The sequence below is a fragment of the Mycteria americana genome, chromosome 6, assembly GCF_035582795.1.
Source record: "Mycteria americana isolate JAX WOST 10 ecotype Jacksonville Zoo and Gardens chromosome 6, USCA_MyAme_1.0, whole genome shotgun sequence".
Lineage (NCBI taxonomy): Eukaryota > Metazoa > Chordata > Aves > Ciconiiformes > Ciconiidae > Mycteria > Mycteria americana.
The window spans coordinates 10,854,295-10,879,867 of NC_134370.1; the positions used below are offsets into that span (position 1 = coordinate 10,854,295).

The 25,573-nt window shown below is 42.9% G+C and overlaps 1 protein-coding gene across 15 annotated transcripts in view; it reads right to left on the reverse strand.

The window, feature by feature from the left end:
• Positions 1-4,281: 4,281 nt before the first annotated feature.
• TCF7L2 (transcription factor 7 like 2) overlaps positions 4,282-25,573 on the reverse strand; it is a 182,482-nt gene continuing 161,190 nt past the window's right edge. For 2 of the 15 annotated variants that reach the window (XM_075504523.1, XM_075504522.1), the window contains exons 8-14: positions 20,905-21,030; positions 19,894-20,053; positions 19,023-19,130; positions 14,032-14,080; positions 13,428-13,478; positions 12,206-12,278; positions 4,282-6,554 (exon numbers count right to left, since the gene is read on the reverse strand). In XM_075504523.1, the coding sequence (XP_075360638.1) occupies positions 6,125-6,554; positions 12,206-12,278; positions 13,428-13,478; positions 14,032-14,080; positions 19,023-19,130; positions 19,894-20,053; positions 20,905-21,030 (997 nt within the window). In that variant the 3' untranslated portion in view covers positions 4,282-6,124. Of the gene's footprint in view, positions 6,555-11,556; positions 11,630-12,205; positions 12,279-13,427; positions 13,479-14,027; positions 14,081-19,022; positions 19,131-19,893; positions 20,054-20,904; positions 21,046-25,573 lie in introns of all 15 variants that reach the window. The other 13 variants (XM_075504521.1, XM_075504520.1, XM_075504530.1 and 10 more) reach the window with 10 other exon arrangements.

Consider the following 25,573-nt stretch of genomic DNA (forward strand, 5'->3'; position numbering starts at 1 on the left):
AAGGAGACATTTTCTGAGGAAGACTAAAATCAGGGTGTTTGCTAATGCCTGGGAACCAGCTACTACAAATGGGCTTGTTTGCAAGTAAGGTAACAATCTTTTTTCTCTTTTTTTGGGAAAAAAACCCAAACAAAGAAAGACAAAAGTTTCTTGCTACACACACCTAACTCTGTTCCTCACCACGCTACAGGACTGTGGAAACGCCCCGAGCCTTTCCCACCCCGCAGACCTTTCTGGTGGGGCCAGGCCAGGGCATCGCAGCCTGCCCGGCCAGAGCCCCTGCCAGCAGGTACCTCCCAAACGGGGCTGTGCTTCTCCTCGGTGAGCTGGTGCAAGCAAATAACTGGAAGGAAGGAGGCAAGGAGGTGGTAACACCATGGCGTCTACTCTTCCAGAGCAGCTTTGCTCTGTGAGCAGCAACATTAATGAGGCCTGGTGTCCTGCAGATGTGTCTCCTATCTCCCCATTGTCCTTCCCCTCCCCTCGCTTCCCCGCTGCAATCTTACATAATATTACATATTGCAGCTGCAATATTTCCAGTTTTCTCTATACCCTTAACTCTCTCCCATGTCCCTTGTTCCCTCCAACACCCCAACGCTCTCCGTGTCTCCTACGTAATCTTCTTGGCCTGCCAGCTGGGCAGGAGAGCGCAGATGCTGGTCCAGAAGTAGACGTGTGATAATTGGCCATCTGGACACTGCCAGAGAGAATGGATAACAGCTGAGCTCTCCCTGCCTTTTCTTCAGCAGCGGATCTGGAAAGCCTCTCTTCTCAGTGCCGGCAGAGATTTCCCTGGAACTCAGAGGGACTTTATCATCTCCGAGAGTTTGACTGCCGCTGTCAAATCTGGTTCGAAATGCCAGAGGATTCAAGAATTATCAGGAGAGGGTCAAACAGATGGACAGACAGCATGACTTCATGATCTCCACTGCCTTAGAGGTCCAGGCTAACACCCCCTCACCCCAAATTAAATGCATTTCCAACATCAGAAAAAGAGCAGCCCCTAGAACATGGATGCAAGTCATTAGTGAATATTTTTGATTGATCCCTGAAGGAAATCAGTTCAGGGGCTGGCAGACTCCTGTCCTCAGGGAGTCCTTAAAGTGGGCTGGTGACATTATTGACAACGATGGGCCATTGGGATGCATTCAGTTGTAGCTCATCTGCCTTAAAAGTCTCAAGATGTTTTCCAAGAACATCTTAAAATGAATGCTACAGTACCTGTCTACCCTTTTTTTATGATATAGCAATTGCTACAATCTCTGAGCACATTTCCATATCCATAGTTTTAAGGCTCCAAGAGCTTTAGCCTTCCTGTCCAGTAAAGACCACTGAAACTCAATATCGGTCCTGTACTGAATTCAGTCTTCAGCTGGAGCATCTCTCCCAAAACAGGATCCAAAATCTTTACCCAGAGTCTTAAGTGGTAAGGCATTCCTATGTGTACGCCAGACATAGCTGGGCAGCACTGTCACACACGTTCATTTTTATTATTATTATTGTTTGCTTTCATGATTGTTGCAATGGCCCATACAAGTATTTTACTGTGGATTCTCTTTACATCTCTTTATGGTCTAATGAAATGAACAGGACTCTAAAGATTGCTCCTTTTTTCCTGCCTTTCCCTTCCTTTTTTTCTTTTAAGCAAAGCTTAAAACCATGTGGCACTGCTTTATTGAGTCAGCAATTGCTTAAACTTTTAAAAATTCCATACACTAAGTGAAAAATGAGATTTACAAAACTAATGGAAAATAAACGTCTCCCGAACATGCAACACATTGACTTGCTTCCTTGCCGTATCCCATAAAAACAGATGGAAGCAATAGCTACAGTGAATTACCTACTGTACATAGGGCCCCATGCTGTCCCGTGGCAGCCCCGTACAAGGACGGAGCGTGCCGGGTTGTCACCGCCCCGCTCTGCAGGTTGCCTTCACTTGCGTGGATCTGGGGTTCAATGGGGTGATCAGGCCATACCCTGTAAGCCAGCTGCTCACCCTATTTTACACCTACAGTGCATGGGAAGGGCTGCCTTTCCACCATGCTTCCAGTGTACCTGGTCCGATGGGGTCCTTGGCTGTGACTCCTGGGCACAAAGGGAGTATGCGTAAATAATAGTAATTTTCTCCCAGGAGCCTTGACCCAGCTCGGGCCCTCCGAGCAAGGGGAATTTGGAGGCAAATCTGAAGGCATAAGCCTGTCAGGGGACACAGCCAATGCACAACCTACAGGAAACCCAAGCGGTTGCTTTCCCAGGAATATGCAATTGTTTCCCACAGCAAACAAGAGTTCCCAGCGTGAGTTATCCACCACTCGCGAGCTCTGTTCAACCTATCTTTCCAACACATGCCTCTCTCACCACACACAGAGAAGGAAAACCAATTTGTCCAGGAACAGTGTTTTTGGACTCTGCTTTCCAAAGGCTTGCTAATAAAGCAGCGAGCAAAGAACACGCTATTCTGCTGAATATATGAATCATACCTTGATGGTGTCTCCTTTGAATCATGGCATTCAAAGATCTCCCTGGAGCACTATGCTTTACATTAGAAGAGAGCAGTTACCCCCAGCAGAGACGCAGCACATGTGTCTGGCTGATGGATGGCCATGCTCTAGCAAGAGTCAAAATGTTTAGGAGAAAGAAAAAACAACATTCCCTAGAAACCTTAAATAGCAGGAGAGTAATTTGAGCATCGTGTTCAATTTGCTGGCTACCAACAACAGCAAGATTTGGCATCTTCCACAAAGGCTTCACAGCAACATCCTCTTCCCTGTCGCAGAGTCCTGTCCCGCCTGCCTGCCCACATGCCTGTTGTGGGTGACGAGGGGACATGTTCCACTCAAGTCAAGGGGAGTCACGTGTTGGACCACAACAGAAATAGCATCAGGGAGATAAATGGAGCCCGGTAAAAAATTCACCATGACTTAATCCTTCTGATGGAAAACACAAAGCAATACTCACGTATATTACCCTGTATTAACACGTTTGAAACAAAAAAAAGGTTCCTGGCTTGTAAACTAGTCATTAAAAAAGTGGTAGCAATTTAAAGTACTGTATTTTCTGTTTAAACATTATTTAGTACTTCGCCCAGTACCTCCCAGCCCCTCTACAAAGCAAATTCCTTCTGCAGCCAACAGACAACCACTTTGCAGCCAGTTTTGGTTTTATCAGACCCCCCAGCGAGGGACAGCACGGTCTCAGCACCGGGGCTGGGCTTCCTGAAATGGCCCCGTTCCCAGGCCTCTGCAGGGAATCACTTCACTCTTTCCCCACATGAGGAAGGATACTTACCCTTCCCACAGGGTCCATCAAGCCCGACCGAAGAGAAGTGCATTACCTGAGCAATACACCGGCATGACGGCAGGGAACAAGCCTGCTCCGAGACCTTCGCATTTGATTGCCCTGGAGTGCCATTGTAGAAATGACTACAGCTGAAATTTTCCAAGACGACTGGGGCTACGGTGACATCCACTTCTGAGAGATTCCTGGAAATTACGAAGCTTAAATCCCTACTTAGTTTACAAAACTCAAACAAATCAACCTTTTAATAAAAATTCTTGCGAGTGGATTCACTCTCACCCTGCAGCATCTGCAGGCATTGCTGCATCAGGTGGATGCTGGATGCTCAGTGCTGAGAGCAGGCTGTGCTGCAAGGGCTCATTGCATTAAAATAAAATAAAATAAAATAAAATAAAATAAAATAAAATAAAATAAAATAAAATTTTATATATATATATATATATATATATATATATATATATATATATGCAAAAATGGCCTCAAATCCATCCAGGAGATAAAACCTAAGGCCAGCACAAGGACTCTGACTAATTAGGGCTACCTAAGCTCTCCTGTGTGACCTTTATAGTGCATCAGCCCTGTGTTGCGGGATCACCAGGTTGAACAAAAATGTTTTTAAATTAAAGGTATCATCAGCCCTGGTCTCCCGTCCCCCAGTCAGGATCACTTCACACAGAGGGACGACATTACTTTAGCTCACGTGCTATTTGTCTTCTGCTAAATCACGTGCCATTTGCTTTAAAAAAGAAGGATTTTCAACTATTGCAACAAAAGCTTGCTGAGTGCCGAAACGGCTAGTGCAAAATGAATTTAGCAGGCGGCAGCACGGGAACCCAAAGGAAACAGAGGATTTCTCACAACTAGAGCTGGCTGCAAGTCGCCATGATTTTCATGAAATTTTTTTCAAGGAACTTTTCCATTTGGGCTGTAAATCTTCCTGGCCAGAGTAAAATGCAGTCAATGCATAAATGAGTTGACAAGTCATTCTCTGCACATACTAAGTTGCTTTTATTAATCCAGAACTGCATGCTACAGATACTGTACAGCATGAACATTTATTCATTACAAAAAATGGCTTCCAAACCATTAAAAATGAAAATCGGAATAAGAGCATAAAACGGAACAGTAACATCACAACTGTTAGGAAACATTCAAAGTATTCACAAAAAATGTTATAGTTAGCATCTTAATAAACCAGAGAAAAATCTGAGACAGTTTTACAATCGCTTCATGTCAACTACAATGGCACTGAATGAACAGATGAACAATTTTTCAGCTTTATACAGCGTTTTTTGCAACATCAACATGCCTAGTTTTTTTTTTTTTTAAGTTTGCTACCTACCTGTATGTAGTAAGTGTACATAAAAGTGGCAGTCTGATTTTCCTTTTATGAATAATCTAATATACAGAATTTGGCCCTTAAGGGTTTATACCTCTTCATTTTAAATGCTTTCCGGACAATCTGCTACCAAACACGTCTGTTATAGGTGACATTAAAACTACATACATATCTACCTATGTAACATCACAGCAAAACATGATGAACAAAAAAATTACAGCATTAAAAAAAAATAATAAAGTTGTTGGGAGAAAGTTAAAAGTCACTGAGAATTTTGGCACATAAAAATTTTGCACACAGCCTACAGTCCTAATGTCGCAGGGGATTCAGCTGCAGTTCTGAACGGGAGACACTTGGACCTTGCTATTTTTCAAACAGCGTTGCTAAAAATTCCCTTGCTAAATTTTCAAGTCTTTTTGTGTGTAATGGCTTTTAAAGCAATTTTTTTTTTCCACTATTGATCCTTGAAAAAATGCATCTGCAAATGTCCATTTGGTGGCAACTGTGTTTCATATAGCAAAAAAAAAAAAAAAAAAAAAAAAAAATCACAAAAGGAAATCAAAAACAAAAATCCCGGAAAAAAAATATATATACACATTTATATATAAACTTAAAAACCTTGTACAAATGAGTTGTTATATATAAGATGCTTACACTAAGGGAAAAAAAACCCTTTATACAATGTTTCAAGAAAAAAAGAAGAAAAAAACATTTAAAAAGGGACAACATACAGATACAACAAGCAATTTCTAAAGCAATAAATACTACTGGTCCAATAGCGTTGTGATACTTTTAATTGTTGAGTAGCGTTCCCTCCCCCAAAAAGAACAACACCATGGAACAAGGTATATTAACACATTTTTTTAACCCTTTGTTTCTGTACATTTAAACAATAACAAGTAACATCACAATAAAGGTTGTTTCACACAAGGAAGGAAAAAAAAAAGAAGTAGTAGCGGCACCGCATTCATTGTGCCCTTAAAGGTTTAAAAACCAGATGTAAAATGATTGGTTCGCAAGCTCGTATTTAATACAAATAATAAAGAACCAATGCCTCCGGCAAGGGCTGCTTCAAAATTGCTTCTTTTTTTTTTTTTAAATTTTTAAAATCAGTCTTTAAAACTAAGCTATTGGAACTACATAACAATTATGTATATATATATATTTTTTAAACGCTACAAAGACTTTAAACAGCTGTTGATAAAAATTTTGGCAGAATCATGAGGCTTTTCTCATCTACATATTTAAAAAGGAGAAATTGAAATAAGAATGGGTCAAATATTGACCAATGAACTCGATAAACATCAACTAATGTAGCCACGTGGCACGAATTAAAAACGAAACTGAGAAACGACGACGAACAGCGGACGACGAGGAGGAGGAGAAGGGAAAAAAAAAAACTAAAGAAAAGGAAAAAAAAAAAAAAACCCAAATCCCAACAGAATTCAATCCCCCCGAAGGAAACCGAAAGGGCTAACGAGGCTAAAGCTATTCTAAGGACTTGGTTACGAGGGAGAGCGGCTGGGGCTGTGTCCCCGCCAGCGAGCTGTGGGAATGCAAGGAGGACGTCGAGGGCTGTGCTAGGGATGCGGCGGCGGCCGGCGGGAGGGCGGCCGGCGGGTGGTCCAGGGCCCCGTTGGGGCAGCTGGCGGCAGGCAGGGCGCCGGGCTTGCTCGCAGCGCTCTCGGTGAGGACGAGCGAGGATGGCGGCGGCATCATGACCAGGTGCGCCAGCGGGTCGGGCTTCAATGAGAGCGAGAGGGGTTGCGTTTGTTCAGTCTGTGGTTTCGAGTCTCTGGCGGGGGAGGCGAGCATGGCGGGGGAGGACGGAGGAGAGTCTAGTAAGCTTCCATCTGAAGAGGGTGGGCTGACGCAGCTGCCTTCACCTTGTATGTAGCGAACGCACTTTTTTTTTCTCCTAGAAACAGGGAGAGAGTTATCTGTGAATAAAGGGCAGAGACGCTGATGGAGACAGTTATCTAAAGCAAAGAGCCGTCAATTAGCTACTCTGGGCTCTGCGCGGGCGGCACCCCGGCCCCACGCGCCGTCCTGGGGCTCTGGCGGGGTGTCCTCGGCACCGAGCCCGCTCGGGAACCTCCCTTCGGCTAACAGATTTGGAAGGGATTCACCAATTGTCTCTTCGTCCCCCTCCTCTTCAGGCCGCCTCCTTTCCTTAGTTATTTTAATAATCGGAAAATCAGATAAGACGTTTTTGGAGCCCACTGTGCTAATCTACAAACTCAGCTTTCCTCCGGGGGGTGGGGGGGAAAGTAATCCTTCTAAAATAAAAGCTCTGGACAGTTGATGGTATCTCAAGATGTCCCATAACGCTGTCCAACTCAACGGGGCTATCTCTAAACCTGCGTCACCTCTCGTGTCTTACGATGCACTGCCCTTGGGAGGCAAGGATGGCTGCAAACTACTGCTCATTGCTTTCTCCTCTGTTAAGAACCACACCAAATCCAGAAACATCAGAGTCAGACAGGAGGGATATATAATAGAGAGAACGAGAGAGAGGGGAAATAAAAACAAAACTAACAAACAAAGCAAACAGAAGAAAAAACAGGAAAAGAACAGGATAAACAGAGTATGATCCAAAATAACAAGAATAACTGGTTGTATGGCCTGCAGGTTGTGGCTTTAAATCGACTCAGTTTTACTTTTTGTTTTAAGGGAGAGTGGTAGATTTGGGGAGCTGCTCGTCTGCGTTTTGGGGAATTTTCCTCTGAGAGGCCATCCATGTTAACTCCAGAGTGGGATCCAATTTCAGTAGGTGAAGAGCACGATGACAGGTACAAAGGTGAGGAGCAACAGGGAGCTTATTTCACACCAGGGAATATGAGAGTCTTGCAAGAGCCGCTCATCTTCAAATAAATAAGTGACCCGACAGAGATCTTTTCTCCTCCCTCTGTCCACTTAATAATGTAAAGGAGCAATGAAAACAGATGACAGTTTCACACCATCTCTCTTGCCAAGTATATGCAAGACAATTCTAGCAGCAGGACAGAAATAACGAGGCAAACAACCACAGCATCTGGCAGAACGACGTTCAGTGGCCACCTTGACCCTAATAATGATGGCTCTCCAGCCCTCCTATTCACAAGCACACTTCCCATGGGAAGTGCTGAACCGCTGTTACACAGCCCGAGATACATGACAAAGTCTGTCCAGAGCAGCTCTGCCACAAAAACTTTGGACACTCAGCTAAGCTGCACAAAGCCACCAGCGTGAAGGAGTAGGCCGCTCTCCCCCTCCAGTGGATACCTTGCCCCAGCTCAGCAACTTCATCAGAGGAAGAGCCCGAGCGCGGCACAGCAGCGGAAACGTCGCTGGGTGACATTGCCCACTCGCGTAGGTGCCCTAGCTCCACTGCTGGTCGTCCGTGTTCTCCCCTATGTATGGCAACTGCGTTTGACTTGGGTTAAACCAAGGTCTGCTGTCCAGGCAATGGGGCTAGATGTTTATCGACTGCAAGGGAGATCTAACCAGCTCGATCCTGGAGTTAAAAAATATCATCTCCCATAGCCAGGAAGGGAGCAGCAACCCTGGCAGCCCATCTTTCCACCAGCTTCAGTGAGGGACCAGTGCAGTGATATCCCTTCCTCCAGAGACTCAGGCTCTGCTCTCAGGTTCTGCTCCACATTCCACATGGCAAATTAAGGGGTTAGGGCTATTAGAGTTTTAACCACGTTAGCCTGCAGATCAATACATGCTATAAACTAAAGACAACCATGCAACTTAAATGTTAAAAAGAAAGGAAGAAAGATAGAAGACAGCAAGTGAAGGCTGTAAACCATGCTTTATTAGAGCAATGTTAAAAGACAGAAAAAAATTAATTTGGTGGGCTCAAAACAGAATCTGTTAATTCTTCTACCATCAACAAACAACACGGGAAGCCTCTGGCTCTTGGCTAAGGACAGTTCTGCTGCTCTTTCTCCCCTCCCCTCTCCTCTGTCTCACCACTTCCTAGCTTCAGCTGTGCAACGCTACCAGGGCCACAGTTCACGTTTGGACCTTCTGTACAGCTCCAGTGGCAAAGCAGAACAGTGATGCTTCACAAAGCTCACTGATAACACCTGTGTGGAAAGGTGGGTTTTCACAATTTGAGGACTGCAGGGCTCCCCCCCATCCCCAAATTTAAGTAATTTGCAAGCAGAGACCCAAGCTCTGCCTGCCTCATTGATGGTGGTCCAGAAGTCATTCAACTGGATTGCTCTGAACCTACAAGGCAGTTAATTAATTATTTCACTGGAGGCAGTTTGAATCTAGTGTGCCAAAAATTCAAAATTATTTTTTTTAATACTATTTAAGTTCTGTGGCCTGAAAGGAAGAGTTCCCATGGCAAAGCAGACTTAAACCATGTCTACCCAACTTTCTGACTCTGCAGAGTTAACAACCTTTTTAACCCACTGGTTGTTACCTGAAGTGTAAGTCAAACCCACTGGTCTGCTACCTGAAGTAATTTTCCTTTGACTAGGATTAAGGGAGCAGATTGCTTCCTCTGCTTCTGTTGTATATTAAACTCTTTAACAGCGTGGCCACTTTTAGGCTGAAAACTCATTTACTTAAATCACAATGGCTCAAGGGGGAGACATTTCTCCAGCCTGTGCCATTCCCACCATGTGTTATCTGTGGTCATGTACGTGTCAGGGTTAGGTGGGACAGAACGCATAGATGCTAAAACCCCAAACCCTGCCAGCCAAATTTTACCAGAAGTGAACAACACCAGGCAACTCTAGTGAAGGGGAATAAGTAAACATCCAAGGAACTCTTTGTGCCTCAGTTCTGCTCTCCTAAAAGTGGGAACAAAAATACTACATATCTCCCCTCAGAAGCACTAGTGAGGATTATTCACTTGTGTGTCACTCTGAAAGCATCAACCGCTACATGAGTCTGGCAAACACCAACAGACCTGACCGGGCTCATGCTGCCCTTGAAACTAGCCCCAGGACAGCATCGGGAAACCTGTAATGCTGCAATTGCCATGAGTGAAAGCCATAGAGGATGACAAAGGTTTATTCAGTTGCTGCGAGCAAAGATGTCTCAGTTTCTACTGTAGTAGCAAACTGCACATCTTTAGCACCTACCTAAGATGCGCTACAAAATGCTACCATGCTAGCAAATGCAATGTTATAATGGTTAGGACCAGAACTAGGAGAGAAATGCTCTAATACCTAGTGATAAAATGCCTCCATGCCTTTGAAAACAGAATAAAATAAAACAAAAAGAAAAGCAGCTGACTCTATATAAGTAAGTCTAAAGCTATCAGCTACACCACTGAAGTCGTCTCTGATGTGCTGCAAAGATTCCTGACCAAAATCTGGCATAAGTTAAGAGAGGGTTTATGCTTCACATGTAACCTAAGCACTGTACAGACCAAATGAAAAGTCCCCTTACTGATAAAATGTAGTTTTAAAAGTATGCTGTTTACTTAAGCAGCTAGGGAAAGATAAAGCAAAACAAACATGATGTGCCCCCCATTCTGATACTTGGCATACAGAGCCTGATGTGCTTCAAATACTGTATCTCTAGACTACACAAATATCTGCTGATAGCGTGTAGTGAACTAACCACAGAATAAAGCCTAATTAAACACAGAATTCGAGTCTTCGGTTAGTATGAGACTCGAGCCTCGTGACACAGTGAAGTGACTACCCAGCTCTTGTGGACTGAACTCTTCTCCCTTTAAGCTTTAAGCAACTGCTGCTTTCAAAGCTTGTTCAACATACATACTGCTACTGGTATTTAAGACCCCAACACCCGGTACTAGCATGCCTTGAATGGGACAATATGCAATCTGTTGAAGACATTTCTGGTGCCTCAGCTGGTATTTTGACATACACCACCACCCTCGATCCGTGTTTTCCTCGACACTAAGCACAAACAAGACTGCGTGCATACACAAAATACGATGGACGTCTGATCTACATTCTAAATGAGATGGAGCACATGGGACTGGCATGAGTAAGAGGGAAAATGTGGGAGAGGAATCACTACACACAGAGTGTGGTTTGGGTTGAAATACCTACCATCATAATATTCCAAATTCAAAGACTGCTTGTATCAGAACAAAGAAACAACAAATTTAACCAAATGCGATTATATAAGGAAAAAGGAATGAGAAAAGAACTACTCGGTATCCCTCCACCAAGAAAGAAGTACGTACTGAGTTATACATGGAATTAAACTCCAGTAGAACATGGGCTGTCGAAATTTGGGCTCTCTGATGTCTTTCATCTCCTTTTAACGCTGGAAACTGTCCTACTAAAGTTGTAATTAGTTTTGTCTAGAGCTCAGGCGTTTACAGCTCACTTGTTGGGATAAAATTTAGGAAAAAATGTATTTTCGGAATCAGGAAAAAAAAAAAAAGACATCAGATCATTTAAAAAACTGATATCTACATAAACCTTACTGAGGCATAGAAGCCTACAGGTAGCTATTTAATTTTGCAGATAACACCAAAAAAAAAGAGTACAATATAAGCTGTAAACACTGGCTTTTACATCTCTAATCATGAGAAAAACACTAGTGCTGCAGATCCCAGAACCTTTTTAAAAAGCCTTTGGAGGCAGTGGACATAGACCCAAATGAAAGACAAAATATAGATGTCCAGCTAAACATTCATTTTGCTGACAATCTGGAAAAAAATAATGAAAAAGCCAAAAAAATGCCAGCTTTAAGGACTTGAAGTTTTCTTGTTCCCAGTTCTACCACCAGGGAGAGGTTATTGGTAAAGAAAGAGAGAAAATGGCATTAAATTAGCAAGAAATTCCAAAGATCAAAGATTATTAGCAATTGATGCTGTGGGAGAGAGAAAGGTGGGGAGTGGGGAAAAAAGATTAAAAAAATAAAATCACACAAATGCACTAAGAGGACAGATTGCTTTTATTTCCCCAAAGGCCTAATGGGTAGTATTATACCTGCATGGTTTGCACCATAAACTCTGTCGGTCAAGCCCGAACAATGCCCGACACTTCTTTGGAGTATTTGCATCTGTTAGCATAAGGTAAACACAAAAAATACAACACAATGGTGGATAGAGCTCATTTGGACTGTGTCATCTTAGCTACAGCTACGTTTAGCTTTCAATCACCTTAGTTTTATTTGGTAATCTCCCCTCGTACCAAGGGCAGGAAAGAAAACAGGACTTTCACAATGAGCCAAAAGAAAACAAAAAAAATTTCCGACACGGCCGTGCATCTGTCCGGTGTCAGTACCGCGCTCAATGCCGTGTTATCAAGGGCTTTGGGAGCAACTTTCCTTGGGTGGAGGCTTGGAGGGCAGGAGCGTGGTTGAGCCACGGATCAGATGGGCTTAAGGCTGATGCTGTTTTACAGTGGGTTTTTGGCTAGCAGCAGCAAAGAGGAAGGCAAAAAAAAGACCAACAACAAAAAAAAAAAAAGCAAAACCCTTTCAGAGAGATGATAACTCATGGCAGTGTCCCACTCCCTTGTGTCTTCTAGATCACAACACAGAGCTACAAAGCAACAAGGCAGGAAAAAAAAGGGGAAAGTACCAAATAAACCAGCTGCAAATCAGCCATAGCGAGTCTGGGAAAACTATACACACCTGCAGGGGCCGCACCAGTTATTCTGTTGATCAAGGCCAAAGCGCGCTCGGCATTTCTTAGGAGCGCTCAGGTCTGAATGAGTTCAAGAAAAGCGAGCAGAAAAGGGAGAGAGGAAAAAAAGAAAAGGGGAGAGGGGGGGAGAGAGAGAGAGAGAGAGGAAGAGAGAAAAGGGGAGAAAAAAGAGAAAGATAAAAATAAGGAAAAAATAAAAATAAAAAAGGGAATAAAAATCAGTGTCCTCGTTATTAATTGCAAAATATTGACTTTTGATTAAAAAGTTTAAAAAAGTGATAATCACATTTTTATTCAACTCTTGAGATTAGCTGTTGCAATTAAAGCTGCAGTATCCCTTTATAAAGGACTGTTTCTTTCCCTTTTAAAAGAGCAGGTAGAGGAAAGTCATTGTGGCTGGTCTAGCAGGATGTTTCAGGCAAGATTTATTTGGGCTGGGTTTTTTTATTCTCTTTTTTGAGAGGGGGGGAAAAAAAGGAAGAAAAGAAGCTGAGTATGGAAGTTAGATCCTGAACATGCTTTTTTCTTCAACTCAGATACAAAATAAAAATAAGAGGAAAAAAAAAAAAAAACAGGAAATAATATCTCCTGGGATAATGCAGCTTTTGGAATAACATTCAATTTATTTGGTTTTATTAATTTGTATTTAAAAGAATGGATAAGAATAAGCAGATTGCGGAATGAGTATGTTAGTATCAGCCAGAAAATAAAACGTAAAGCATGGCAAGGTGCTGAGTTAGTATAGCTAGTGAATTGCGATGAATAGGCCTGAGCAGAAAGGAAAAAAAAAAAAAAATCCAAAACTAAAATAATAATAAAAAATGCATATGCATGCTAATGTGAGAAGACTTAGTGGGAGCCATGAAAAATGCCATTAGATTAAGGAGGTTCATTACTGACTTGCTTCCATTCTTTATCAGTCTCTTTAAAGAAATACTGCATATTCAATTTGCACAGTTAGTACAACTCTTGCGTTATTTTTACTGTATTACTGTTTTAATAGCAATTGTTACAAAAACGAAAAACAAAAAATACTATCAAACATATAATAGATATAAAGATATATAGATAATAAATACTATCAAAACGTGTGGATGGTATTTTTTTCTTAATGTCATAAGTGTTTAATGTTAAAATCTATAATGGCAGGAAAAAAAATTAAAAAGCAGTTTATAAACTATTTTAAATGACTCAAAATGACGTTAGCACCTGTAATCGGAGGAAGTGAAAGGCAAGGATTTAGGAAACATTCGCTGTGTTCTGAAAAAAAAGAACAAATTATACAAAGGCTTCAAAAAAACTAAGTCAGGGCTTCTTCAAAATTGACTATGAGATTGCCTATGCAGTATTTCTAATTTCCTATATAGAATGGCAAACCTCCTTAATTTAAAATGGGTGCGATTTACCACTGTAAGGCATGCATCAGAACATACAAGTACAGCCCAAATTAATACCAAACACATACATACGTACGTACACGCACACACATATGCGCAAAATAAGCAGACAACTTTATAAACGATGGCATAGGCATTACAACTATGGCTCTGCAGTTAAAGGCTTTGAAATTATTACGTACAAATTCAGCTAACGTCACAAGAGGCTCTTACATGCAATGGCTTGGTTACTAGTTTTAGAAGGGCAATAATGCGTAAATAATTAGAGTGCATTAAAAAAAAAAAGGCTTCCTAGTATAGGGACCGGTTCCCCGTGAGGCCAGGAGACTCGTACCCACCTCCCCCGTACCTAGGAGTGTCACACCAGGATTGCCACACTTCCACTAAGCAAGAGATTTAGACTTATTTTTACTTACCATTGGTCTCTCCTGGCTGCTTATCCCTTTTCCTCTTCTTCTTCTTTCCCTGCAGGAAACATACGCAAATGAGAAGGATTAAAAAACCCCAAAACACGTCTCCTTGCAAGACAGCATCGAGTGATGGGGCTACGGCCGGTGCGGGAAGCTCCCTGGGGAGGACACCGAAGCGTGGTGCCAGCTCGCTCCCAGCGCAGGGAGGCTTGGGGAGCCCCGAGGAGATGCTTGCACCCCAGGGACGGCTCTGCCTGCCCGCCCCGTGCCTTTTTGGACAGCCTCGCTGCAGCCCCCCACAACGCTAACACCCACCAAAGGCATAAGGAGCTGGGGAGGGGGCAGAATGACTTGCAAGATGCTTCTTTTGAGATAAGATTATCATCACGACAGAAACACTGACACTGGTATGCTCCTGCTTTAAAAAAATCATTCCTGGTCATGTTTCTGTGGGGTGGGGAGGGGGAGAAGGGGAAAAGAGGAGATTCAAGGTGGGAGAGTCCATGAGTGAGGTCAGATTGAGCCCCTGGCTTTCCTCAGCACCCAAAACTGACCATTAAAGCAGATGACGAAACCACAGTAATGAGCAAAACCAAACTTGCAGGTTTATAAGTGCACTGACAACTTAGGAAGCAAAGCTAGGAAGAGAAAAAATCCAGATATAACTAAGACCCTTCCCCCATTTTGCTCTATCACAAGAAAAAATCACCAGTAATGTTTTGCTAAACTGCGTCGCTTTCCCAAATACTGTCCCACAAGATGATGCAATTTGTTACGGTTTCTGACTGGAGGGAGAAAGGCCCTTTCTCCACCTCCCTCCAGCAGTGTGGAAGAGGACATGACCAGGAGCCTGACTTCTGTGGAAACCCAACGATCGTTTTCCAAGAGAACAGTTATAAAGTAATAAGCATGGCTCAAAACAGAAAAGCGATTTTCTAAGAAAACTTTCCTAACACTGAGCTACAGGATTTGCAGAGCAGCACAAAAAGGCCAGTGCAAGGGGACAGAGTAATTTCATTTTCACAGCTCCCCAGATGCTAAAAGCAATGACTTTCGGGCCAGCAATGTCAACTGTGAACAGCACAGAGATCCCTGCTTTTGAAGATGCGGAACTAAGAGAAGTTGGTGAAAAGATACCAGGCCAGCAGTCCCTTGTGGTCAAAAGGGAACAAACATGTCTTGGAAGAAGGAATCTCCTAGCACTTTTGAAGGGCTGGACATATCTGTGGGGAAGCCAAGAGGTTCTCCCACACGGTGGACATCTTTCTCAGTAGGCTGGTCTGGCTCCCAGCTAAATGGTTAAGATTGGGCTTCAGCTTGGGACATCCACTATAACATTTGGGACGCTCACTAGGATACGTTCCCTGGAATGTATTGGTAAAAAATTCCCCCAACATGGATGCTGGATTTTGATTTGTTGTTGTTGTCATATTTTTCCACCCCAAAAGCTGGCTTTCTGGCACGGGGCTTTTGTACTCATTCCCCCTTGCTTGCTTGGGGTTGTAAACTGCCACCCTGCTGTCCAGGCTGCGACAAGCAGTCTTGTTCACGAGAGCCTTCTGGTGATGGAAAAAGCTGTGCGCACCGTTGGTTTTAAAGGATTTTTAAACGACATGCACATAATCCTGTGGCCTGGATGCTACTGAGAAATCATCTCCGACACCTCTGAGGTCATTCTGGGGGACATGGAAAGTTGTTGCTCTGAGTCAATTGCTACAGCAGCCATCAGTCTAACATGGCGGGCAAACAAGACAGACAAGCATTGCTCCTAAAGCTCCCTGAGAATAGAATATGGAAAAACGTGGTGTCTTGAAGTCCACGTATCACATAAAGATACAAGGGGCTCAGACTGCTCCGTCTACATTGATCTAGATTGACAGTAACTCTGTGAAAGTCGGTGAATTTTTTCCAGGTTTACAACAGCATAACCAAAACCAGACAATTGCCTCAGGACCATAAGCCTGATATTTATTTAATCTCAAGGAGGCCACTTGCATAATTAACAGACTGCATCTTGTGGAAAATTTGCTTAATTTTTGCAGTACATTTGGGAATTCAAGGGCCATTCCAATTTGAGACCTTATAACTTCTTCACACAAGGGCCAGTCAGAACAGAGGTCAGAACTCACCTGCCCTTTACAAACTCTTCAAGCCAGGTATTATAAACTGTAAAGCCAGGTATTATAAACAGTACTATAAACCCTTTAGGGAGCAATCTGTTAAAAATGGCTGATATACAGGAATGTCAGCCAGGGACCAGGAATTTCTGCTTCCTTTTCAACACAACCTTTGAAAACTCTTCCTAACAAAGAACTGACAGAGGTCCTACTAACTTCTTTTACACCCTTTTCAAAGGAAATAGGGAGAAGAATCACCTGGCTTCCTTGTTCAATTTCTGTGCTACAAGAAGATATATGATTACGTCGCTAAATTAATACATGGACTTAAGAAAAGAATTACAGCAGCTGTTTTTCAAGTGCTCTGCAGAAGACACCGTTTTGCCTTTGCCTCCGATTGTCCTCCTAAGACTTGAGCAGATGGTCTGTAACATTTTCCATCACCATACTATACAAATTCCTAGGCTGCAAGTAAATACTTGTTGATGTAAATACTTGCTAACCATTTTGGCAGCTTCCTCTACAGCGCCAAACCAACATGGGTTTTGACAGGACTGCAGAGTTCTCTGGTACTAATTTTCTAGACAAGTGGCAGGCGAGGTGACTAGACCCTTACACACTTCTGAGTCCAGCACTCAGCGCTGCTTAACATCTTATATTAGATCTCAGGAAGAGCAAATGTGCCTTCTGACACCAACAAGCCACGAGGGATTCCCTGAATCCTCTTCTCTTATTTAAGAGCAGGCTGAAAGCTGCGTTTCTTGAATGTACTGCTCCCATTTCTGAAGACCTGGGCTACAGGTGGCCTCTTCCTCGTGCCCAATGTGAGATGCCTAATAATTTAACCATTTCAAGCGGCCCAAACGTGCTCCCCTTCTAGATGTGTGAAAGTCTTGAGACCCCATGAAACGCCGAGGGAGGAGGGGAACTCGGAGAGCTCTGAACGGACCGGGAGAGCAGAAATAAATAAATCCTGCAGATGATGCAATCGTGTGATGCAAAGGTACCGCGCTCTCCTCAGGCAGGAAGGTTCCCCCTGAAGGTCACTTGGGGGTACAGCATCAAGCCGCTGGGAAAGCGCCGGCTTTCTCATCCTGTCCTTTTTAGCTTGAGAAGAAAGGGTTTCTCAGTGCTCACATGGTGAGGACAAAAGTAAAAGGTCCTAAACACTGAAGGCTTTGTACATGCCCATCTGTCAGTGGCACAGTCACTGCGCAGAATGAGCATTCCCGAAACCTCAGTCGAGCCTATACTCCCTTCTGAACACCCAAGAAGACGATACTGCACAGTGCAGTGCCAAGGAACTACCTCAAGCCTATGGTGTGACAGTCTTAGGCCAGACTATGCAGAAAAGAAAGGGAAAATGTGTTTAAGCAGGAGCACTGCCTCATCGAGCTTAACGAGGTCTTCTCTGAGGAGCATGCACAGCTACCCCTGCAATGGCGAACAAAGGAGGGAGCGAGGCAGAGCCCAACGGAAAGAAAAGATGATCAAGAAAGAACAGAAGGATTTGAAAAAATGTCCTTAAGTACATATTGCTAAATAAGTCAGCATGTGTATTCTCCACTGCTGAAACGGTGGAAGAGCATAGAGAGCTGCTGCTGCTCTAGGCCTCACTGGAGACTCTGAATTGACTTCTTCCCATCCGTACACATAAAAGCGCAGATTCTCATAAACATTGCCATATACAAAGGACACAGTTTACGTGATTTACGGCAAACCAGGATATTTACGGTAAAATAGGCAGTGATGATGACGATGATGGAAGAGACAGACTTCAATAAAAACAAAATGTGTAACACTGTACATAACTGACATCAATCTTACAGCTGCTGGTCCCCAAACCTGCAGGGAAGTCTGCCTGGAAGGTAGGGAGCACCGTTTATTCCAGAGTTAGAGACCTTGACAGTTTAGGTGATTTTTATTTAAATTAAAAAAAATAATAATCAAGATGCTGCTATAATCCTATTAAAGAGGGTTTAGGGCTCCCACCAATCCACAAATCTGTCAAGAATTTATGGGTTTAGGCTTGCAAACACTTACTACCAGATACACTGCTTACCCTTCATGGAGGAAGGGGTTACATACTACTAGTAAGTGGTTACAACGCTGGACTTATGTTTTTAACAGACAGAAAATTCTACCACTTTAGCTACAAAACAGGCTTTCTGAAAGGCAGAGGGGGGAATCAATCTTAAAAACACTCCATGAATTGATCACAAACTCCAAAACACTTTTTAAAAAAAAAGAGGGGGTGGGGGGGGGTGGGGGTGGGAAGAGGAAGGTAACATGGCCATGAAAAAGCAAAACATAATCCAAATATACAACAGTAGAGCGTGGAATAATTCATTTAACCCCACTTGAGAGTAAGACTTTCAAACAAGTCACGCTTTTGGTTTTGCCAGTCCTTCTCTGAAGCTAGGATAAGTCATTCTTCCACTTTCCACTATACTCTCACACAGATAAGCACAAGTCACTAATTATTCGTCTTTTTGGTGGAAAGGAGAAGAGCCATACTAGGGGAATTTTTTATTTTGTTTTAAAAAATGAAATTTAAAATGACCAGCAAGCCAAACAGCATTTCCAGATGCTGGTAAAAGTGAAGGCAAGAGTTTCTTCACAGAGCTCTACTGTCATGCCCCAATTCTAACCTTTTACTAGTCCCAGCCAGGAAGCCTCTTCCAAGTGGAGGGCTTGGAATTATCCCCAATAGTTTTAGTATTGCAGAGGGAAGCGTCCGTTGTTGTTACCAGATTGGGATCCTGAGGCACGCTTTCCAAGTAGTGCTTGTGTGCAATGTGTGGTTGTAGTTCAGCAGGTCACATATACATTTCTACAAGCTCTACTACTAAAAAAATTTCCACCTACATAGGAACCTACATAGTTATCCCGTGCGGACCAGCCCGGGTACAGCTGCATATGAAGCTGTCGTTCCTTTCTTGCTAGTTCATAGTATTTCGCTTGTTCTTCTCTGGATAACGCGTGCCACTGAGGTGAAGAAAAGAGAAAAAGACAAAGTAAAAAGCACAAGTGTTTTTTTTTTAAACACATTAACAGCAGTGTGTATTATTTATATATAAATACAGCGAGAGTTGATTTTCATAAAAAAAGAGATGAAAACATATGATTTGGCACGCTGCCATTCCTATTTTATTTATAACTCCAGATTATAACTCCAGTAAACTCAACTGAGTCACAACTTATAATTTATTTTCACTCAGCCCCTTTGCCTCCTGATGAGAGAGTAGAATAAAGAAAACTAAACAAAACCAACAAGCAGGGGAGAGGGTCCAGAAGCTGAACCACTTGTCGTGAGCCAGGTCTCAGTTACAGATTTACAGAAGGTCTCCCCCTCACTTCCCCACTGGCACCCCCTCTCCTCTCCCGGCTCTTACAGGTGCTGATTACTGGTACTGTACTTCCCAAAGGCTTTTTCCTTCCCCATTTACTTTTCTGCCTGTTTCTAGGACAAAATAAGAAATGTGAGATTTTTCCATCTCCAGGTGATGGAAGTAACATTGAAATAACACTGCTATTAATTAACTCCCCCCCTTCCTTGTGAATGATCCCACTGGCAAAAAGTGCCTGCAAAAACAAAAACCAAAACGTGGCCTGTGGTTTAGTTACTTCCCTATCCATTATCAAAAGAACAACAAAACACAGGGTTTCAGAAGGATGGGACTCCCTTTCTCTGCAAGCAGTGAATCCTACCGAGTTTAAGTCCTGCTTGTGCTTCTCCCTTGTTACCTACCCTTCGACCGAGGATTTGGTTGATGGCTGCACTCTCTTTCAATGTGCATTCTGCTACAACTTTTGCTCTCATTTCCTTCATATACAACATAAATGCATTAAGAGGTTTCTTTATGTGTGGCTTCTTTTTCTCTTCTTCTTTTTTGGAGTCCTGATGTTTTCTGAAGGGTAAAGATACAACAGACATAAACCTCACAGTGAGAACTCTTGTTGTGAATTTATTGAGTTAATCCCCTCAATCCCTCTAGCATTAATCCTCAGAAATTAGTCTCTAGAAAGATGACCAGAAGGTTCTCTAGGGCCTTCACCCGGGCTGCTGTATGAGAATAGTTTTAAGAGCATTATAAGAAAACCTATGTCATATTTACGCAATATCACCAAGTACCCTCTCAGCCCCTAGAAGAACCTCGGAAGGACGTGGGCACTCAGGAAAACGGGTTCGTGGGCAAGGCTTGTGAGCGTGATGGTAGAGGAAATAATTACACCCCATCATCACTGGGAAATGAAATGCTGTCTTTCTGCTTCAACCGTGAAATGAAGGCAAGAAGCACCAGAAGCACTAGGGGCAGAGGTAGACCAGGGCTCTCCTGGTTCAAACCTAAACTTGATACCAGCTCTCTCTGCAGCTTTGAACAAGCCATTTATGCTCTGATTTATTGTCTCCTGTTGTGTATCCAGTATCTCACGGCTTCAAACCGTGCGCTGAGTAACAGGGAAACTGGTCAAGAAGCTTGAATCTTGATCAAGCAAATTCCACTTCCTTGTTAAAATGGGTGACATTAATAACTACTTATCTGTGTCACAGAATGACTCTGAAAGACTGTTACCATTATTTTGACACACTTTAGTACTTAAACCATGTTCAAATCAATTAGAATAGAAGAGGAAAAGCAATTTTAAAAATATTTTACAGCAAAAACATTCCTACAAATCCAAGCCTTTTTAAAAGCCACACATGCACAGGTGATGCTTTGGGTGTTCTAATAATAAGACACGGGAAACAACAACTTACGAGCTGTGGAGTGAGCCGACGTCGCTCTGGGAAGATTCCTGTTTGACTGTTGGTGTGACTATGGCCGGATGAGGGATTCCAGTTGTATGTAAACTATGGTGTGGCGGGACCATGTGTGGAGGAAACCTAGAGGAGAGAAAGCTGTGTAAATCGTCAGAATAAAAATGAATGAATGGGGAGGGATGTGTACACACATTAAAAAAAAAAAGGCATATAACAAGCACATGACAGCTAGACAAAGCATATGAAAGCTGGCAGCATTAATTAGCAATAAATTAAACATAATGACTCTTCTAATGTCATTAAAGCCAATCTTCCCCTTCATTATCATTACTGACATGAGACATCATGATTTTTAACATCTTTAACAAAAGGCAAATTCAACTGGATGAACTTGGATGAAAGTGGAATTTCAGCTACCTGCAAGAAAATCCACCAGTCCATTTCCTTGCTAAGAAATTATCTGTGGCAACCAAGCAATCAGTTTTTATAGTTCTGAATCATGTTGTGAATTTGGGATGACATCTTTTGTTGCATATTGACAGCAAAATAAAATATTAATGCCAACACAATCTAGATGCGTTTTTGATAATCCTTATAGATGCCTCATTAGCTACATTTTGTTGATGAAGCAGAAGAAAATATTTGTGTCTAATAAATCTCTGAGCCACATTGCTTTAACAGAAGGTGGGAAGATTGTGGAATTAGGTCAAATTTGACCCATTAAGGTAAGCTAGGAAGCCTTAAGTTCATGCAAAATAAGCCTAGCCATTCTAAAGAGAAAAAATGTTGTCAGCTTTATGGTTTATGGTCATATACATGGACAGGCCCCAGTCCTGCAACTGGATTCACAGGGATGTGCAATCCTTCTGCATGAATCTAATTGCTCAGCTGGGGCCACAGCACGAACATGGCACAATCATTCAGACTTTTTACTTTTTAACCAAAATGAACAAACTTCTCAAAAGCAGGATTGACACCTTATCATTATTTCTCAACAGTCTGAGACAGGTTTGGCAGTGAATAAGGAAAGCACACTATGACTGACTGCCTTTCCCTTACAAAACCCCCATGAAGTCAACAGATTTCCAGGGAATGGGATCTAGCCTAAAATTTTGGCTCAAAAATAACTTCCCCCAAATTCCAAAGCTAAAGTGATCTGGCAAATGACAAGGTTTTTTATCATTGCTAATCCCTACTCTCATCTCAGATTTTGAACCACCTTGGTCCAAATAAAATACCCCAAGAATATGGAACACGCAATGGGATAAAGAATTATTTCTTCCATTTCAAGATACAATGACTTTTTCTATCAAAAAGGATTTGAAATGGGGTGATATACCATGGATAAGTAGACTGTGTACGAGTATCAGAAATATAATGGGATTTCTCCCCCCCCTTATAAATTCCATTACTGAGCTTAACCCTCCCGCAACCCAAACTGCCTAGACATTCCCTACATTCACAAGATGACACAGTAGTACTTTCATGAACAAGAGGTACTGTCCACTACGAGCTCTGAGGATCTTTGTCTATCAGCTGGTAGTACTCAGGATCATTAGACAGAAGTATTTTGTCTTTGAAGGCAGTGGTGGGAAGAGCAGGGACTGACAGGGAGAATGTGAAATTGTTCAAACTGTAGAGAATTGCAGCTCCTCACAAACAAAGGCATGGAGGGAAGGAAAGGAGGAGGGTGTGATGGCAAGGGAAGAGGAGAACAGGCAGCAAAATGGCCATTCCTACTTCTGCTAAAGACTCACGGACACAAATCTCCAAGGGGATTGTCAAAATGCCTTCTCCACTCTCTGACAAAAGTAGCTGGGAGAGAAATGCACGTTTAGGGAAATGCTTTGGTGCATGGTAGGTCAGAACGGAAGACAATGGCGAGGCTGCAAGGAGACCGATGTCCTGGTCCCACTTCTACCACAGAATTGCTTCACCATCAGGAAGACACAGACTGGGCCTTTGTATAGGGTTTTTTCTGTTCTCCCTCTCTTTATTTTCATGTGTATGTATTCTGATTGGACATACTTAAAATTTGTTCACACAGTGCCTGGGGCCTTCAGCCATAGTACAATGCAAACAATAAAAACTGATAGTAAGAGCTTTTTTAAAAAAAATAACTTACAAACATGGGTGAAAATAAAAGCCATGGCAAAATCCTGACCTCACTGAAAGTGGTATAAGCATAGTGATAAAAAATTGACACAGACCCTATCGAATGACTGTCTGTCCTAGGCAAGACCCAGCATTCAAGAGAGGACTATGCTGCTGGGGCTAGCTAGGGTTCAAACTGGAACGAGAGCCAGTGACAAGGGGACAATGAAGGATGAAGGTGGAGATGAAATGCCTACCTTCAGAGAGCAGGCAGGAAGAGCTGCGCTTGTTTGACATGAGGACACAGTGGGAAGGGCAGTGGGCATATACCAGCAAGGAAGAAGAGCTGAGTGCCGTGGCAGCAGAAGGACAGAAGGGTATGAGGGTGGACCTGAGTAAGATTAGACTCATCACTGGAGAAGGGCTCCCAAATATCACAAAAGGCTGATTACAGCTGGAGTTAATGGGGACAAAAGAGGGTGCCTGTTAAGCTTCTGAAGAGGACGCCGTGATGTGGCCATGATAACTGGGTCGTAGACTTGCTTTTCAAATCAGAATCTGGTCAAAAATTAAAACACACTGCAAAATTAACTCTGCCTATGTGGTAGATTGTTGTACGGTCAGGATGTTCAAAGGAAACAAATTCAACAAAAGACAGGCGGTTATTTTATTAATTTATTTTTGATGAAGATTTACGTACCTCCAGCTAACAAAAAATTGAGGAGGGTGAAGAAAATCTGCAAAAAATGTACCTTCCCCCTCTAATTATGGGAAAAATGTTTTCCCAATTACTGTTTAGGAGAAAGAGTAAGTATTTGCACATCGGAGAGTGACCAGATGGGGAGGAAGGGCAGCGGAGGAGGAGAAGCCTGCGTACACATGTTGTGTGACAGCCTGGAGGATGGCGAAACCTGCACTGACTTCAGCTGGGCTGAGATTTTACCCACTGAGCTCTAAACTTCAGAGACGTGGCAGCCTTCATCGACAGGCAGCTGCAGCCCAGTAGTTATTTTTGGGGTGGCAGTTTCCCCAAGGAAGTTGTGTGTTCATTACCAATGACCAGTCCTTATTTCACACTGAATCTCTCCCCCTCCAAGACACAAGGCTGCCTATTGGACTTACACACCCCTTCCTATGTTTGGGGCTATAAGAACATGCTCCAGAACCCAAAGCTGCTCTCACAATCCCATGGACTTCAGTGGGCTGGGTGAGGGTTCAGCCCAAAGTCTGAGTGCCTACTTATCTCCATGTAGACTCACATGGCAACATGAATGGGGGAAGAGTGCTAATTTTTAAGTTCCTGGCTACACTCCAACTTCAGTAATTACATTCAGCAAAAGTGAATTTCCCCTGAAATTTCAATTACAGAAGGTATTTTCCACTGCCACCACTTAACTGCTGTGCAGTGTTTGCCTCATGTAATTCTGCTAAATTATTTCCTGATTTCCTCTCACAGCAGTTGTTTTTTCATAGTGGGTCCACTGTTTGCCCATCAGTCAGTTAACCCTGTCTCAATTTACATTAAGGGCATATTATAGAGAGGTAATGAAGGATCAAGAGATCTTAGAAGCATGTTGCATGCATACAAAGTGAGTGGGGCTAAGCTACAAGCAGAGAAGAGTTGTAAATGGTTAAAACAACCTGAAGACACTACCTTAATAGTCTAAACCATTTATGAAAATCACTATTAGTCACCCATTAACCTTTTATAAACTATTCATAAGCACACTCTAATGAACTGTAATTACTAAGCTTAGGGAATATTCAGGGTTTGGAAGCATTATATGCTCCAAAGGTCTCTACCATAATGCAGGCAAAGATGGGAACTACTTTTAAAGGAAAGCTCTGGAAAACCGTGGATGGAGGGGTGATGCTGTGGTCTGCCCCGGCTTCAGTGTTTGGGTGGAGCCCACACAGCAACCCCAAGGCTTGTACCAGGGCCCTGCAGGACTGTTGCCCGGAGGCCAGACATGAACGGCATGTCTGCAGGCAAGCGTGGACAGCCGCGGGCATGCCAACCCCATCTCCTCGCTACGCTGGCTACTGAGGGCAAGGGCTGTCCCACGGCTGAGCTCAGGCGCTTCAGCTGATATGGCGGGCATGAGAAAACATGCGTCGGACCATGTATCAGAGCATGGTCTGCCCAGAGGGTGTTCCCATGTACGGGAAACCAGGAGAGAAGTTTCTGGGCTGAAACAAAGGATAAACATCTTAAATCTATTCATCACTCTGTGTGTGCGCCTGAGCATGTGTGCGTGTACGGGCTTATGTCAGAGACAAAAAGAAAGGCCGTGTGTGTATATGCACACCCCTCACCTTCGCCTACGACATCCCCCTGTATTTTTTTCTCTAGACAAGTATTCCATGAATTGCAATAAACACCCTAAAAATTCTAAGTAGCTCATTATACACCACTGTCTCCTTTTATGGCTCCAAGCCAGAATATAATGATGAGTCTTAACTTGTTAAGGACAACTAATTTTTTGTTCCTGGCTGTCTCAGGGGCTTCTTTCTTACTCACTCTCACTTTACTTCACTGTTGACATGTTTCTGTTAACTGGATGTCATCTGC